Genomic DNA, 20,635 nt, shown 5'->3' on the forward strand with positions numbered 1-20,635 from the left:
AGGTACCCATATAACGACGACGTGACCGCCGAAAACGCGTTTGACCGGCCAACGTCGCCGCCGCCTGTTACCCGTCCCGCCAAAGAGACCGATCTTTTCGCGTGACCCTTTGGCCCGATGATCGTAGGTATGTATGTATGTATTTATGTATGTATGTATGTATGTATGCATGTATGTATGTGTGTGTGTGTGTGTGTGCTCGTATATGTGTGTCTCTGACGGCGATCAACCCACTCCCGCGGCGGACGGGCAGGCAGAGCTGTGTATCGCCGCCTCCGCCTTTCCCTGTTCGCGACGCCGGTTCGCCTCCGCCGAGACACGCGGCGCTTACACATACGCAAACGCGTAATACATAAACCAGCGAGCGCGCGCGCGGTCGATTGAACAGCTGTTCTCCCTCCACCCGTCGTGGCCGATCACGGACCGCGACCACCGTCATGTGTGCGCCGCGTTTTCTGTCTTCAGTCAACCGCTTTCCGTCGATCGGCACGTGTGTCTTCTCGTTTCGCTGTCGTCGCGTTTACGCATTTTATTTGTTTTTGTCGATTTCGCGAAGTGCATCATACGGTTTTCCTCAGACGTCGCGGTATGAAGTGAACCGCGTATTATTTTACTCTCGCCGTCGAAACCGTCTTCGTGCCGTATCTGAAAAATGCTGGGAGTTTTCAAAAAACGCTGGAAGCCCAAAAATAGGTGTGTTTTTTGTTATCGTCATCGTTATCATTGCCGTTTTTAAATTACTACCACCTGTCGTGCTGGGCCCAATATGTATCATACCACAAATTAAGAAAATACTTATTATTGGTAGACGCGAATTTAATTTTTAGCCCGTGGTACCAAGACAAAATTTGGTTGCTTTTCTCAATGGCTTTTCGAAGTTGTTATGATAATAAGGTTTACTCATACAATAAAGGATGTTGAGCGTTAAAACAACCATCACTAGTATTTCATCGGGTTCTGTTTTTATGTTATTGTGTAATATATGTCTATCATTTATAGGAAATATTTATGCTATTTAGCGTAATTACGAAATCATAACTTTAAATATTAGAATTAAATAACATTTGTATTATACAATCATTTTTTTTTTATTTAGTGTTTAAAATTATGTTTTTTTTTTAATATTATATTTACGTTTTTATACTTGATGTTCCCCAATTTTTTTTTAACACTTACAAACGTTTTAAATTTTTTTTAAAAAACTCGACATCTTAAATAGTTTTTAAAAATGTGACGATCGATCCAGTCCCCCGTAAACCCTACTGAATATTTAATACTTGAACTTTTAGCAAATTCTATATTAGCAGAATCCAAGTGTAGACTGTGGAATTGTAGATTTTACTTTAAGAAGTATGAAAAGTTGTAATTTTATTATTTTGGTATTATTGTAATTGTTATACTTATACATCAGAGCACTGATAAAGCTCTTCAATAAATCGCCAAATGGGACATGGGTTAAGTAGCTAATATATCATATCATTGTATTGAAATTTATGAATTTATCGTGTATTCGTGTAAATATTTTATCTATTATTGCAGAAATGCAGAATATTAAACAAGTTGTAGTTATTACTAAAGATGTACTTTTATATAACTTTATAGTAGTATTTATAATAAGTAATACTACAATTTATCGAAAAATTAATTTTTATAAATCTCAATAGATTGAAACTAATATTTTTAAATGTATAATAAAACTTTCATAATAATAATAATAATAATAAATAATATTTTAATAAATGTATGATTGATTTTAAATAATAATTCGTATGTACCTCCTATACCTATATATTGACATATTGTTCAATAATTTAGAAGGTTATAGGTAGGTAGGTACAACTTATTTACAATCGAATTGTTGTTATTCTGGTAATATCGTTTATAGGATAGGCAAATTTATTGGTAGTTGGAATATATAGCTTGTAAGTTTTACATTCAATTTTTTTTTTTAATTTTGTTAGTAAGGTTTTGCTACTTTGTATGGTCAAGCTACTTTTAAGTTAGGAAAAATCCTTTTTATTGAAAATGAAAAACATCAGTTTAAGAAAAATTAAAACTGTACAAGATTTTTAGTTTCTATTTAGAATGAGAAAATAAATGATAATGTATAATATTATGGCATAGGATATAAGGACAGAATTAAAGTTAACTTAAGCTATAATAGCCTTTTTTTTACATTTATAAATCGTGGTTAGGAGGTGATACTGAGGTTAATTATTTCACCCTTCTCCCCAACCCCATCATTTATTTGAAAACAAACGCACAAGAAGTTAGGAATTAAAAACAATTAAAATCTTTTCACAAATAATATTATAATAATATTGAGGTTTCTTTAAACTTCAGTTTTGTCTTAGGCGTATAATAAATTTGACAATACTACGTAAATCGCATGGTTTGCTCGCTGTCTGTTCTTTTTTTCAACCTCTTTGTTTTTTATGACGGTGATTATGAGGTTACTTATGATGTCCTATTTGTTTTTAAAGCTCAGTTTAATATTGACAAAGTTATCTGGCATTGGGTCAGCTGCTGTCTTGGTTTCTGCGCATCTTCTTTTGGTGTTTAATGTATCATAGTTGAAGAGTGATGCTCGGCATCGTTGGTAGGGTTTTCATAGTATATACGCATGGTGGAAAAGTGGCTTTTTCGAAAATATGCTATAATAGCCTCGGTATAAATATTAGTCATATTATACACAATTGGACTTAAATTATGTTATCAACTTATTAGTATTAAAATATTTAATGTATAAAATAATATTAGCTTAAAAGGAAAATAGATAAAATGTAAAAATAAGAAAACAATGATTACAAAATAAAGTCACTAGTATAGATTAAAATAATTTGGGAAATAATCATTGTTGAACAATAATCCTACACATATGAATTGATATATTGACAAGTTTCAAATTGTGGTCTTTTATAAAAATCAAATTTCCATAATTACTTTTATATAGGGTATTTCATTTTAATACGTTTGGGTTATTTAAAAAAACGCTGATTTAATAGGTAACTAATATATTTTAGATAGGCTCCACATTATACTGAATGTACGAAACTACGAAGGAATATAAAATTTATTATTAAATTTTGTAGATTTCTTTTAGTCAAATTACCTTCTAGGGACCTAATATTATTAGATTTATAATAATAGAAAATAAAAAAATTGGAAATTAATACGTCTAGTAGTTTTATTATTATATACGTATTGTAAATTTACAGATTATTATACATCAAATGTTATATACTTTAAAGTCAAATACTTAAGTGTAATGATCAATGATTTTATTATAACAAAATATTGAAAAATAAAGACGTCGTCATGCTCTCATGACTTTTTTTTTAAGTTGTAAAAGTAAATAATATAGAATGTACGTAATTGTATAACTTGTAAGCAGGCATAGAACGTTAATACAAATTACAATGTATTGTACATAGTGTGTTCTATGTGCAGTCACTGCGATAAATTAAAATTATAAACTAATTATTTATTTTGAAATTTATGGCAATCTATGCATAACTGTATAAGTAGTTATTAATTGTGTATCTTTTTAGGATGAATATATACATACATGATACATATATATGTAGTATAAAGTTATTGTTATACATGCAAATAATATTAGCAACTCGTAATATGATTTAAAATAGTAATGAAAATGTGACATTTAGGGTGGGTATATATTTTCGTCATTGAAGTTAGTAATTATTGCATATTTATAATACCGGGGCTATAACATTTTTTATTTTGGAAGCTTATATATATATATATATATTAATATTATATTATGTATAATAATGATATATTTGAATATATCTTTATGCCATAAATATTAACTATTAGTACCTAAAATTTTTGTTTTTAATTGTATTTCAATAAACATAATTATTATGGTGTAGTGGATTTAATTGATACTTACATTGGTTAAATGTTCTAATAAGTCAAGCATTGAGTAAATATTTTTAAATTGGGTGTATTTATAATAAATACCAAATATTTTTATAGTTTTAAAATATGATATAGAATGATACAAAATGATTTGTTGGATTATTTAAAGTGTATAAACCATATACGTATTTATCTAGGAATAAAAATTGAATAGAAATAATGATTACATGATTTAAAATTGATTTAGTCGGAAATCTCGCAAAATCATTTTTACTCTATTTTAATGCTTTAGATTATAAGTAAAAATATTTATTAAATTTAATATTATATTTTATAATAAAAAATAATTATGTATAAATATGTAATAGTAATTTTATATATTACTAATTTTCGATATTCTTTTACTAATTTATGGTAACTTTTATGAAAATATCTTTATAAATAATATTTCTGATATTCCTGGAATATCTCTATGTGTATATATTTTGAACGAGATATTTTAATAAGTCAAAAAATATTTAGGGATATTATTAGATAAATATTGGTAATTTAAAGACTTTGTATTGCTTTTAAAGATTTATTGTATTCGCGAATTATGGAGTAGGTCTGCGAAACGAATTATTGATCTCCCCGTGACCTCCAAAAATAACTAGGTCAGGTTGTATATATTTTTGTTTTGATATGGTATATAATAGGTACTTAAATAGTGTTATTAGACATTACTTATACCAATTTACATATTTCAGAAACTCAAAAAATGTTACTTATTAATTGTTTTTATACTAATTATACCGTCATACCGTATATGCATGTCGAGTTAATTTACTAATGCATTTTGATTGCACTCGTGCTATGATAAAACTCAGTATTTATTATATTTAGTATGGGTTACGTTTTTATCAAATTTTTATTTTTATGACACCAGTAGCCTTGCTTTCAAATTTTTATCAATTATATATGTAAAATACGATTAAATTAGTACAACCTAAACTCGTAATTAATTAAACATTTTATATAAAAAAAAAAAAACAATGAAAACACAAAGAAAATAACATACTAATTATCAGTTATTATTGAAATACATAGGTAATAGTTTTAAAATAGTTATAGATTAGGATGCTACCAAAAATATAAAACACAACTAGCGAGCTGATAGATTTTGTCATTTTCTTATCTATTATAGTACTATAAATCATTTATGATTTTTGCAGAATCTGTCTTAAAAAAAAAAAAAAAAAAAAACAGTAGTCAAATAATTTAAAATTTTTGATAAGCCATTATTAAATAAAGTTATATGTAGATATAACTACTTTTTTAGTGTACTATTTAAATCATAACATTATATTATTCTCGTATAGTTGAATTCTTTGACCGAATTCTATGATCTGATAATTTGAAAATTCCAAAACTAATAAAATTGGATAATTGGTTTGAAGGTGGGAAATACCATTGCAATACAATAGAAAGAAATAACTCTTATCAAATTTGTATGTTTTATTATAATATTATAACGGTAGACATTTTTTCTAGATATACTCTAGGTACTATTGTTTTTTTAAATGGAGTAAGACGTTATTTCATTTTTAGTTTGTTGTATGTTTATAGATTTTTTCGTGGGAAATAGAATTATAATAAATAAAATATATCAGATTTACAATACTATACTATGTGAGATTAGTCTAAATATTTTTAAAATTGGATTGCAGTGAATGAAAAAAATTAAATACGTATTGAAAACAGTTATTTTTGTATTAGATAAATTGTTATTAATTTATATTTAAGAGGGATCTTATATCTAAAATTCAAGCCTTTTATATTTACATTGAAAACTCTGTGAAATTTTTAATTTAAGAAGAATTTGTAAACATTCATAATTTTATAGAATTTTGTAAAAATTTAAATTTCTATATTTATAAAAAAAATCGTCTGATATGTTTATATTTAAATTGTTTTAAAATGTTTTGTAGAACATTGTATCATATTTTTAAGCTATTTTACCAATGGCTAAAAATAATATATTTAGCCATGCTTTTACTGAGCATAAACTTTTTTTTTTTAAATCTATCATAATTAATTTTTACATTTTTTAACATTAAAAATGTAAGGTTATCACGTGGCTATACTATTATAATATGTACTGTATATTTTCTACCTCCGATCAACAAAGTACTGACTATATCCAATCTCTTATCCAGTACCTACTAAGATTGAAGCATTTTTACTGCTTCAAAAGTCAATAACACCAAAAAAAAAAAAACACTCACGTCGTTGTAAAATCAATATACAGTACACCCATCACTCTGTTAATAATGTAAAATAACTACAAAAATACTCCTCAGAATATTAATGTTTAATACAATAGGTACCAATGAATCTCGCATTTGGAGTTTACTGTATCTTTTTCATTCAGTTATCTAATATGATAGCATATAACAGAAATCTTAACAATGCGGGTTCGTTGGTTTATCAATGATTTAAAAAATAATAACGCTGCGTGGGTGTACCTACTATAGTATTCACCCTTTTTTCTTTATGCTATGTATACAATATATGAATTCTTGTTCTTTGTAAATTTATCCAGATTCAGGTCTTGCAAATAATTTGCATTTTATTGTTGGCAAAATTGTTTACACACAATAGCAATTGATAGTGTATTGCGTGGGTGTGAAATTCTCGTAAACTCGTCACTTCTATATTGTGTAGATATCTACTGTAAATATTATATTTATATGGATATGAAACTGATCATCTGTGAATATTAAGTGTTAAATTTAATAATTAATGGCTTTAAAATATATTACAAAGACAACTTTATGATTAAATCAGTTTTTAAAAGAAGAATGCGATTTTTAGCTAAAAAAAACTGGTAAAAAATGTTTACTTTAAACATTAACTGATGCACTTATTTTATAACATTATTTGGTAAAATCGTGTTATGCGATATATTATCTGCTTATAACGTAGTACTCATAGCAGCATATTATTTAAATTGAATAAATAGATGTTCCAAATTAATTTAAATTGTATATGTTTATATTAATTATAAATGTATATATTCAATATACATACAATATAGTAAAACATAAAAATAAAATAAAATTATGGTATTTTAGTTTGGTATAGTTATAGTTTAGTGTGAAAATGGTAGGATTGCGAGGTGAATTTTAAATATTAAAAGAAAAGTTACTAATTAAAATGTCATTGCTACATTTTACTGTTTATTATTTTAGATTTCTATAGTTTAACTTGTGCCAAATGATGCACATGTTATTAATAACACATTTGGCACATGTCCATTGCAGAAGTGTGTAATTTATTTTTTTTAAATTCCTCTCAAGTTAGAGATAGATTTATTCTTAATTCTGTCTTTTGAGTACAATTTAATTTATATCGTTGTGTAAGTAGGTACGTGTGTAATGTATATATAAAATTTCCTTTATTTCAAAATTTTTTCCCTCTAAAATAGGTATACTTTGAATATTAATTAAAGACATTTTTGCTTATTGCACTTGTTGAAATTATTATATACTTTGACTAAGTCATATTATTTTTATATTTTATGACCTTGTTTTTAAAGCATGAAAATACTACTAGTATAGTGTACTGTATCTGCCGTGAATTCAATATTAAAATTTTAAATACTAGTGTACGGCGTAGGTATTTATATTATATACATAAGATAGGGGTCATAAAAATGGTTTAGAAAAAGTCATTGGTATGATAATTGACTGCATATGCCAATTAGGGTTAAAGATATTTATAATCTCTAAAATATTGAGTCTAATGAAAACTATCTCTGGCAGTATTTTTTTTTCATTTTTATTCCATTTTAAATAATTTATATAACTTATTATTGTTTATACAATATTAGTTTTGAAAAAAATGGGTTAAATATTATACAATGTGGAATAATATAATATGTATCTACTGCTATGCTAGTTATTGGTGTAAATACTATTGGATACATTTTTTTGATGTCCAAAATAAACATTATAAATTAAATAATCAAATAAATTTTACCATTTCTTTTTACGTAGTGTAAAACTCAATTATACCTAACAATGGATAATATTTACTAAATTATGGGAATCTAAATTAATATGCTAAACTGCTTATGTTATTTTCTTATTTTTCTTTCTTAATATTTACGTTGGCCTTTAAACTGTATAATAACACAATTTTAAAAATTTTACTAATTGCATTAGATTTAAATAAAATTCGGAAAACATATTTTCAATACATACATATTTAAAAACCGGTTGAATTGATTGGATTAAGGCAACCACGATATAGGTAAATTACCTAACGTGGATTGATGCTGATTGTTTTTAAATTAATGGCTTCAGTAAGTTATTGTATACTTATATTATACTCATATCGCGTATAGTTTTATAACCGACCTTACAGTTACTCTAATGCAATTGTGTAAGTAGGTAATAAATATTGAGAAGTTTTTCGAACCAGTTTTTCATCAAAACACCAACAATTGTTGTACTAATCTCCATTATAAATGGTATATATCATATACATAGGTCATATTATATAATGTGTTTGAAAATGTGAGTATACCTATTAGGTACCTATATTGTATAAAATAATATCAATAATAACATCGTTACTTTGAATTGGCTATAGTTTGATGGTTGGTGAGTATTCACATAATTACATATGTATATTATAGTTATTTGTTTATCGTAAAAAATAATAATTATGATTATGCAAATTTGCTTATCATTGTTGACGTTTATTCTAAAAAAATAAAAACCTTTTATGATTCAAACCAAACTTATAAGGTTTATATCTCCCCAGGGGTTTCAAAAATATGTTTCAGAAAAACTCTTTTTTTTTTTTTTAATTTTATAATATTAACCAGTTCGAAAACATTATAATATATATTTTTAACTTAATGTTGACTCTGTTGATTAATTAAAAATTTAGTGTATATAATATATTTAACTGAGTATACCTGTATTTTTTCAAAACAAGTTTTGCCATTATTATATTTATAAAAAGAATTTCGTATTTATGTGTATTTAGATTACCTATCATTATTTATGTATATTTTTGTATGTTTATACATAGGATTTTTTTTTTATTTCGAAATCATGAAAATGTTGTTTTAAATTATAGTTACCTATAGGTTATTAGTATGAGGTTGCATCTTAAAGAAATTATTCACTCTCAAATTTAAAATAATTAAATAAATAAACATTAGAAATACCTATAATATCTAATATATATTTTAAAATGTTCAAGGATTAATATTAAAAACTCAGGGTTCATTTTCAATCAATTTAATAATTAAATACAAGTATTTAAGTTCTATGGCACTAAGGCTTTATAATACTTATTCTTAATCTATAGCTAGGGTTGTTCAAAAAGATTCTTTCATTTTTAAAGGGTTATATATTTTAAGTTTTTATGTTTATTGTGATATTTGATACATTACAATGCTAAATAAAAGAATACCATATTATGCAATTTTTAATACGATACTTCTAAATGTTTTGTATGATTTTCTTTATTAATTATACGAACGATATCTAGTCGGTATTCAAATTATGTATACTGAAATATAGATAGTAATTATTAAATTACAATACAATTACTAAAATCATTATTTTTTTTGTATAAATATCCTATTTTGTTTACATTTAAACCTAAAGTTATACCTATGGATTTTCGATATTTTTATACTGTAAAAAATATTGATGAATTTAATAAAAAAATTAACTTACAATTAAAAAAAATTCTTTTTTTCGTTTTTTAATTAGGGTAAGAACTAACTAGGTACTTATGAGTTGTACTATGTTTATTAAAAGATAGGTTAATTAGTATTATAAGTATTCGTTATCAAAATATCAAATGCCTGTTTTTTAATTAACGAATTTGCATATAATAGGTCTGTTAACTGTAAACTCATTTTGATTAATTAAAACTATTTAATTATGTTCTTTGTTGTTCCATTCATTAGACTATAATTTAATGATATAATATATTCGGTGAGTTGAAAGTATTACTTTTATTCTTTATCGACATTATCGATAATGATTAATATGCTAAGTATATTATTTTATTTTCATACAATATTATGTTTTATGTTTAATTGTTAACATCTAAAATATTTAAATAAATAAACAACTATATTAGACTGTATTAAATTGTAATTTTGGTTATACAATTTTATTTCTGGTATTAAAGTATACTTTTTTAAAATTTACAATATTGTTTTTGTTATTTTTATGGTTTTAAAAATAATATAACTAACTAATTAATAATTATTTTCTAAAAACAATTCAGTATTAACAAACGCGTACTATACGTATACTACTATATAAAAATTCACGTAGATTCAGATCTATTTTATCTATTGTGCATTTCGATAAAAGTTAGTTTTTTTTTTTAATAATAATAAGTCATTATTCAAAAAAAAAAAGTCTTGAGGTGCATATTTTTTTATAATTAGGTGAAATGTTGTACTTTATATAGTTATATAATATTATATATTATCTATAACATTAATTAAATATACAGTATAAGTTACATTTAATCAATGTATATAGTTTAAATTATTTGTAGTAATGTAATTAATTCACTTCAAATGTTTATATGGTATATTGTAAGTTAGGTAAAACTAACTTATGTTTTTTTTTTCGTTTAGTTGAGCTATAAAATTCTGTTGCTGAATAAAAAAAATGCAGAAATAAGTAGGTTAACTTGGTATTTGGTACTCAAATTTAATTTTAAAAATACTTTAAGCATATATTATACACTTATTATAGTGTGTCATTTTTGGCAGTGAAATAACTCTTACTTAATAATATTATTTTTTGCGATAATGTTGTATATGGTTAAAACTGCAATCGTTAAAAATAAATAAATAGAAACTATATGTATGCTCTAATCAATCAATTTAGATGATCGTTTGTTTATCGGTGAAATGTGTTAATACTATTATCGACCGTTTGCCAACTCATAAAAATCTCTGGATTCACTTTAAATGAAATATTTTATTGAAATATATTTTCTCTATTACCTACTCTCTTGTAGTTTTGTCTGTTGTTTTTACGACTCTTTTAAAAATCAAATAAGAATATAAAAGTGTAATATGAGTATTCCGGTGACCTTATATAATTATAATATAAATAATTTATTGCATGAACAATTTAGTTCAGCTTAGTACGTCTGGTGAAATAAATAGATGAGTCATCATATAGTGTTTTTGTCCATTATTATAATATGGCAAATGGTCTTGTCCGCTATCAAGAACAGATTATATAAGTTTGATAGATCGATATTACTTAAGGGTGCGTATGCAAGTGTGGTTTGTTTGTTAGAACTAAAAAAATGACAGAATGTAAACTTTTCAGTTAGTTTTTCAGGTAAATAGTTGTAAACCTTATTTATATATAGTGTATTATACTACGTTCTTGGTGTTTTAAAACAAATCTCTTAAACTCAGAATTTATCGCTATAGGTGTTTATAATTATTTTTAAAATTGTTCTTACTTATATTGTCTAATAAATTAATTGCTTAGGTATAGTGTATAGTGTGTTTACTGTTTAACGAGTATACCTATAAATTACGAAAATGTATTTTGTTATGTTATTATTAATAATATTATTTAATATATTTTAGTTTAGATATGTAGGTAAGCATAACTTATCTTTACACGAATATTTACATTATAATTTAATAATTTAAACACTTAAAATAAGATATTTTTTCTAAAACGTTGGTTATATGGTTGTGATCTCCAAATGATTTCTGTATCTACTATAGACTATTGAGACATAATAATATATGCATGCTAATATTATTTGTCATAAATTAAAGTATCATTTTAATATCTTAAAACTCAAAAGTAAGTAATAAATTAAATGTTGTGGGTACATGAAATTTCCTTTTTACTACTCACTTATTTTCTAATTTATTCTCGTTACGTTTTTTGTTTTACAACATCTATGCAGGTAAATAATTTTTATGACAACTTATCAAACCAGTTTTAATTATAATATTAAATTATCAATAAATGAAATATTTCGAATAATTTTAGTGTTTTAGGTACTAAAGATTCGCTACTTGATATTGTCCTAAAATACTAATTTTTAAAATATTACATAAAAAAAGAGTATTGCATTGACTATTAAAATATATTGGTTATTGTCAGGGTTGGGCAAGATACTAAAAAAAAAGTATCATGATACATGCATTTAGTGTATCTAGATACAAGATACAAGATACATTGTGAATGTAGAAAAGATACAAGATACAAGATACATGAATCTTTATGCTTTGATACATGGTACTTTTATATTTCCAATTTAATTTTATTAACTATTAAACGTAATAGGTCTATACAAATATATAGTATACACAATACACTATACAGTCCATACTCTATACTCTATAATAGTTTAGTATTATAGTCTATTGCAGGGGTGGCCAAATTGCGGCTCTCTTCATTGACGTATGCGGCTCGCGGTCTTATTTACAAAAACTAAAATTTTAATTATTTTTGCATACATTTATAAAAAAAAAAAAATGTTTTGTTATTATTATTATTATTTTATAATTTCATATTTCGTAATTTGATATGTTTATCGGATGTTAGCTATCGTTATTCATTTTGTGGTATAAAAGTACAGATTAGATTATTTGGCTCTTGATATAATTGCATTAATATATGTGGCTCACGTACATAGTCATGTTGGCCACCCCTGGTCTATAGCATATAAATTATAGGTACAAATGTACAATAAAATCATAAATATTAAATAATTCAATAAGTCAATACACATTATAAAATGATTACTAATAAATCACTATATGTATTGTGCATATAAATACACCAAAATTAATAAATTATATACAAATTACAACTTAAATTTTACTTCTATATAGTTATACATGTGTTTAATTTGTTATTGGCTAATCGTTAAAAATGGATGTATAAATTTAATTGGTTATAGTCTTATGGTTAGTTTTTAAATTAAATGTTGTATAAAATCTTGATTTCCTTTGAAAAAAATTAATAAATAATAAAAATTGTCATTATTGTTTCATTTATCTAAGTTTTGAAGGTTCTGTAAATCGAATTCAAATTTCTTGGTACTATTCAGTACAAATAATTACAATAATAGTATCTTGTATCTTTTGACAAAAAAAGATACAATATATCTCTAAAAAATTTATCATGATATATGATACTTGATACTTTAAAATTATGTATCACAATACAAGATATAAGATACAATTGTATCATTGATACGTATCTTTGATACTGCCCAACCCTGATTATTGATGTATTATGTCATTCAATTAAAATACAATACAAATTCATATAATAATTTGAATAAGATTATTAAAACTTTTACCATAAAATAAAATGAAATTAATTACAAGAAAAATGCCTTAAAATATCTAAAACTAGAGTTTTTGTGTACAGTTGTTTATACCTATAAATACAACTTATTAGTATTGAAATATAAACAATATAAACAATTTAAATTTTATTGACCTTATTTTTAACAACCACTACTTATCAGAATATCAGCACTGTGATAACCATAAAATATGTTCCGCTATTATTTACTAGAAGTCCGTGGACCGTGAAAAGCAATGTGATGAGGACACAGGTGCTCATAACCAATAATTTTTTTTTTATATATTTATAAACACCTGTCTACTAATTGAGTGGTAAAATTCCTTTTAAAAAAAATCATTGTTTTTTTTTTTATTAGAATGTAGATCTAGCAATGTATTGGTTAAATTTAAAATATCTAGTAGCTATTATAATAAGATAACCATACATTTTTGAGTATTAAAAATTGCATGCAGATATTATACACTAATGCAAACAGTTTTTAGAATTTCACAGGATTGTTTTTAAATCACAAAAAATTCAGATAAAACATTGATTAAATATAATTTTTTATTAATTATTGTATTTATTATATATCGTATTTTGTAATAAATAATATCTAAGTCATATAAATCGATATAAACATACAAATCAACCCGTTGGGCATTGGACATTGATTATTCATGACTTTAACATTATTTATATAAGTTACCCATAATATTATCTAATTTATTTTTTGTTTAAGGTACAAACTATACTATATAAACAATGTTTCTTTTTTTAAATAGTAATATATTTTTTTTTTGTTACCATTCAAATTATAAAAGCTTAGCTGTTTTAGATGTAAATTTTTAGTAGATAATATACTACGTATTATTATTATTAAAATTACATAATTACACAAACGTATATCGCTCACGATGTTGAATTCATTTTCTATCAGTGGTATTGAAATATGTCTTTATACATTTATAAAATTAAACTGTTAAATATTTATATTTTATGTAGAATGTAACTTATATTTAAACTTTATAAACATATTATGTGCAATTTTAACCAATGGTAGTCTCTGATGCTAAAAACTTTTTATTATAATATATTACAACAATATAGTTGCATAGTATATACCTTCGCTGTATACCTATTTAGTAACATCTCTTGTATTTGAAACAAATGATCAAATCTATATGATTTACCCGTTATCTTGTATTCACATCATTCTGTTGGATTCACGTGCAATATTGCAGGTATAGGTAATGTGTGACATCGACTTGTCCTTCGACCATGAGATCGATGAACCTGCTGCATTACACTTTGCGGTCGTTGCGGGGCATTTGGTGGATAGTGTCTACAACCAACATATACGTGTAGGGTATCGAGAAATCGCGTCACGTCACTTTGTAGCTTTATTATTAACTAGCCAGTATTACTTGTATTCTATGTTGTATTCATGAAAACCGGAAATTCATTGATCTGTTCTCAGCTATTCTGACGCTTATGAGTGCATCCATAGTGTTCATAAATCGTCTTATTAAAATTGAATTATCTTAAAATACGAATGTTTCATTATAGTTATTTTTAATTTGTGATGTTACTACATCAATAATATCAATAATTATTATAAACGAGCTTTTGAGTTCAAACAGTTTTACGACATTGAATATTTAAACATAAAATAGAATTTATTCTCAAAAAAAATGTTATATTAATTTAAAAATATATGTACCATAAAAACCTGAACTACATCAATATTATTTAAAATGCAATTTTCTAAACCTAATAACATTTTCAAAATATTTTTATTATAATTTTAAGCTATTTATTTTATGAACTTTAACCTATTCAAGGTATGTATATAAAAAAATTAGAATAATATAATATATGCAATCACAATAATTAGTTCAACACTAACATACTTTATTGTATAATATACATTTGTATTTACTATTTGTTATAAATCATAGCACTAATAGTAATATAAATAAATTATAAAATATCTTTAAAAATAGGAATACTGGTTTCGCTAAAAAAATGTTTTTTTGTATGCAATGAATTATCATTGAATTAAAATTAAATACATCGATTATTATGACAGTATGACCCACTTAAAGACGAAGTTCATTCACATACTTTATACCTAAAATATAACAGAGTAGCTTCCCTAATTATAATTTTTATTGTTTAATATTTTAATTAACATAGTTAGAACACTAGTATTTCGAATTTTCTTAAATACACTTAGGTAAATTTAAAAACATTATGTTATGGTGGCTTTATATATGTTTAAATTTATTTATAAATTAGCATAATATAATTATAGTAATAAAAAAAACATAAAAGTTCATTAACCTCTAGACATTTTGATATCAAGGGTTCACAAAAAGAAAAATAATTCACTTTTATGTTATACACTCCCAGCAACCTAAATTTATATTATAAATTATAAAGTACCCCTTTTCTTATAACAATATACTAATACTAACACGTAAAAAGGTATATGTTAAACTAATTTTGTATTATAACTTATGAGTAATTTGTTCTATACTAAATAACTTAACAAAACAATAGTTTTTATTTTTCAATTTATTTATTTATTTCTATATTATTATTTATCAATTTAATATAGTGTAGTTAATATATAATATAAATGTATTTTGATAAGTGTATTCAATTTAATACTTATTTTATTATATAATTTCTAAATATTGTTCATGATTTATTTGAAGTCTCAATACATATATATATATATATATATATACAATATACATATCAAACGAAATCTTATTAAGAATATAGTCTAAGAGCTATACTTCATATCGTTTATAAATTTATGTGATAATGTGACATATATTCAAAATGTTTACAATACATAATAACATACACTTTTCCGTAATATATAATATTGATATGATTTTATGCTATTGTTCTTATCGATGTTCGATGTTTTAAATTAAAGTGATTCGTCAGGTGGTACAGAGGTCTCGGTGGCCGACACTGCTGGTGGTCTACGGTTTACACGTGTGGCAATAATGACTTCGCTTCGACTACAAAAACATAATATACGCCATACGCGCGATTATATGTATGAATTGTATACGCATTTATTTAAATTATAATATTTTCTTTACATCGGACATGGCTAGACATTAAACAGATCCCGAGGAGTTTGCGCTTTACGGCCAGTGAGCCATTTCAGTAGTCTATTGTTATAAGTCTCAAAAGATTTGTTTTGTTTTATTTAATATTTCCCTTCCGGGCCTTATGATTATTTATTGTTTGTGTGTTAGCCCGCACACATTGAATACCTATATTGTACCAAATATTTTGGTGAAATCATATTTACTTTCTTTGGATTTTTGTTCATAAGGTAATAATATCTGCAATTATCTTGTTTTAATCTTACAAAGATGAGTTCAGTAAAACCAATTTTATGTTGTTATCTTTAATACATATAATTAATTGATCTATTATGATACTTAAATGTATCCATTTAAAACTAATTCTACCAGTAACTCATATATTTGTACGTTGGGTTTTTACAATATTTTAATTTTTAAATAAGTTATGAGTATGTAAAATTTCTCAATAAGGTTAGGTTAGCTTTATGTGCTTATTTTTAAGCATGCTAATTGGTTTATTCACTCAAATATTAAAGTAACTGCATTCAACTGCTTTTATTAAACACACAAGTTTGTTACATTTTATACTTGTTTATTTGTATAGAAAGTTGTATACTTGTATGTTTGTTAAATAGTGACAATATGAAATCATTTGCGGTATTCCGTCCTCAATGTAAAATATTTTATCTTAAGTCGTAAAAATTGTTAGATTGTTTGATTTACTATATCTAACTATAAATAACAAATATATTATTGTGGATAATATTAAATCATACTTACAATACGTGTTTAAGTATACAGTATTATAATGTCATTAGTTTAATACTATAAAAACTTAAAATATTTAGAGATTTAACGACGTTAATAACATTACCAAAAGATTCTTAATCTAGTTTTATGTATATTTTATTCAACCTTTTTTTAGTTTTGGTAATATAAGAAAATAATAATTTAATTACATATTTAATTTAAGATTTGTTTATAATCAAAAATTAAATACATTTAAGTAATTTAATAAAGCAAATTTACGTGATTGAGAAAATGATTGTAATTTATTGTTTTAATATTTTTAAATTATAAATATAAGTTTTTAACTTCCACTTTAATAAACCTAGTTAAGTTTCTTAGGCATTATCTTACAAAATAAACTATAAACTAAAATACATTTTCAACTTAAAAGTTTACTTAAATGTCAAAATAAATAATTCATGTAAAGTAAGTTCTCAAAGAATTTTGCACTTAGGTTCTTGATTCTTGATTGATTTTTCTATAAAATATTGTAATAATATAATGTAGTATATATTGTGTACAATCCGTTGTTAGTGTTTATTATAAACTTTATAATATAGGTTTTCAGTTGAATACTTTTGTTATAAAAACACGTAGATAACCTAATTGTAGAACTTGTAATTTTTTCTCAATCGTTTAAGAATAAAACGTTAAGTACATTTTAAAACAGAAAATTTTAATGTCAAATATTTTATTGAATAGATATATTTTGATTGATATGATTTAAAAATATTGTTTAATAAGTTAAATAATAAATTTTTTTATTTGGTTACATTAGATAAATTAAGAAAAAAAAATAATAAGTATATAATGTTTATTGAAACTACCTAAATATTTTTCATGAAAATGTCAAGCTCAAATAATTATGTATAATTGTATAAATAAATATTACTGTGTTGTTTGTAAGTCTATTATAAATAAGTAAATTTTAATATTAATTTTGAGTATGGCTTATTAAACTTATGTATGTATTATGTAAACTATTTATAAACTAAATATAAAATATAATTATATAGCCTGTATAAAAAAATAGTAGGTTATTGAAGTTAATATACAATATTATTTATTAGTTTTTCCTGCTGATACTACTAATATTTTACTAAAAATATACTTCTCAAATGTATATAATTAAACTGCATTATCTTATTTTAGTGTTTTCACTACCATAAGGCTACGAGAAAATACCGACTGAGTAATAATGAAAATTCATAAAATTATTTCTTTCATGTAAAAGTATTAATTATATATGATATACCTACTTATTATATTTAAACTTAAAATATTAGAATTTAAAATATGTAATTCTTCTTTTAAAAGACTAATCATTTTTTTATTTCCTTTTAGGAAATTTGAAATTTAAATAAAAGATTTTAAAATTAACTATTGCTACTAGCTTACCTTAGGATAATCGCCAAGGAAAATATTATTATTTTAAACATTTCTCATATAATTTTGACATGTATCAGTTGTTTTTTATTGTCGTGACTTGAACTACAGTTTAAATTTATTTTGTTTATATTTTTACTTCGTGATATTCAGAGATGATTCTAAGATTAAGTGTGATTAGAAGCAGTGATGGCTATAATCAAACTGTCTAATCTGTATAGTGACGAGTTTTTTGGTACTACTAAGTAGATCTATAAATATTTGTTCTTTGTCACCGTTATAATTTTTTTACAGTAAAGTTGTTATATAAACATCAAATCACAAAGTTCGAGGGATGATAATTATATTTTGCCGCGAACTCAAAATTTAATAACACCTAATTTCATAAGTGCATTGAACTTGTTTTATGATTAATTTTACAATAGATTCATTTCTTAATAAAAAATAAATTGCTAAGCCTAACCTACCATACTTTTGTATTTTTCTCGTTGTAATATATCTAATGTTTTTCACGTATTGGATTTATTTTTGACTTTATTTAAAATCATATTAAACTACGTAATTTTAATATATGTTTTATACACATAATACTAATTATGGATTATACTAATATTAAACACTATAAAAATAATATATTTTTTCAAATAACCTACTATTTTAATTCGTTCATGATAATATAGGTAGTACTTTATAGTTGATTGTTATTTCTAATAGTTACACGGACCTTAAAATATGTTAAGCAATGAACAAGAATATTACTCCACTAGACAAACATGTCTAACTCTACAGTATTGAAATAATCGATTATTTTAGGAATTTAGTACCTAATGTATTTGCTATTTTGATATTGCAAATAGAATATTGCACCAACTAATATAATTTAATGTTTTTGATGCTGCGTGAAAAAAAATCTCGTATCTGATTTTCAAAGTGGTTTTAGTGATTTTTCCTATGCTAAAGCATTATATTTAAAATAATATTATACCAAATTAAACTTACAATAAATTATATTCTTATAGATAAAAACTTTTAACTTATATTGAAATAAAACAATTAGATAAACATAAATTATTTGTAAGTACTTAAAGAGTATGTAAATATATTTAACGTCAATGGCTGGCCTTAGCTACAATCGATGTATATGCTTGAATAAATAAATTTTTCATTTCATTAATTTATTACATTTTAATATAAAATTATAAAATTACAAAAATAAGTTACGATTATTATTTATTTTTCACAAACTATAAAATATTTCACCTATTTTTTTTAATAATACAAGAATGTTAACAATTTATTACAAAATGAATTGTACTTTTAAAATTAGTATGTGTTCAATTAACAAATTAAAAAAAAAAAATGTAATATGTAATTGTATCAGGATTAATTAGTATATAGTTAATAATTTAAAGTATTAACTAAAGTTATTGCTTAGATATTAACTATACATATTTATTGACTATTCAGCTATTTCCTTATTAAATATTTTTATAATATTAATATATACATATATGTATTATAATATTTATAAAACACGATGTATTGTTTAATGATTTAAAATAACCTAGTAAAATTTACTTCCATATTGTTATGCAATCAATCTGATTTACAGATTTTCTGGTGAAAAATCAAACAGGTTTTCGACAATAAGTTTATCAATTTACTTTTAGTTTTTTTTTTATTAGGTTATTGATTGTCTAAATAGCTTTTAAGTTTTTTGGTCAACTTGACGGCCTTCATGTTTTTTTTTAATTACAAATAAAATAAAACCATAAGATTTTAATTTCTTAGTGGAATGAGAGAGCTAATGGTTTCACAATTATGTGTATCATAATTTATTTTAATTCTTTATAAATCGTTATTTGCTTATTAAATGTATATTTTTTTATATTTTGTGTCCCTATGTCTTCTATTCTTCTTCTAACTAAAAAAAAAAAAAATACTGAAAGCTGTTTAAAAATTCAGAATAGTTTGAAGTAGGTAGATATAGTATTTTTTAATTTGATGTTTGTTGTTTCATGCGAATATGGCTCAAAATCATTTTGTACATAATTATTTAAGTTAGTATGATAAGAGCGACGTTGTTTTATC

The 20,635-nt window shown here is 23.9% G+C and overlaps 1 protein-coding gene across 2 annotated transcripts in view; it reads left to right on the plus strand.

Annotated features, from left to right (window-relative positions):
• Positions 1-477: 477 nt before the first annotated feature.
• LOC113552755 overlaps positions 478-20,635 on the plus strand; it is a 206,821-nt gene continuing 186,663 nt past the window's right edge. For both annotated transcript variants that reach the window (XM_026955661.1, XM_026955662.1), the window contains exon 1: positions 478-693. In XM_026955661.1, the coding sequence (XP_026811462.1) occupies positions 653-693 (41 nt within the window). In that variant the 5' untranslated portion in view covers positions 478-652. The remainder of the gene's footprint in view (positions 694-20,635) is intronic.

The sequence above is a fragment of the Rhopalosiphum maidis genome, chromosome 2, assembly GCF_003676215.2.
Source record: "Rhopalosiphum maidis isolate BTI-1 chromosome 2, ASM367621v3, whole genome shotgun sequence".
In the NCBI taxonomy this organism is placed as follows: domain Eukaryota; kingdom Metazoa; phylum Arthropoda; class Insecta; order Hemiptera; family Aphididae; genus Rhopalosiphum; species Rhopalosiphum maidis.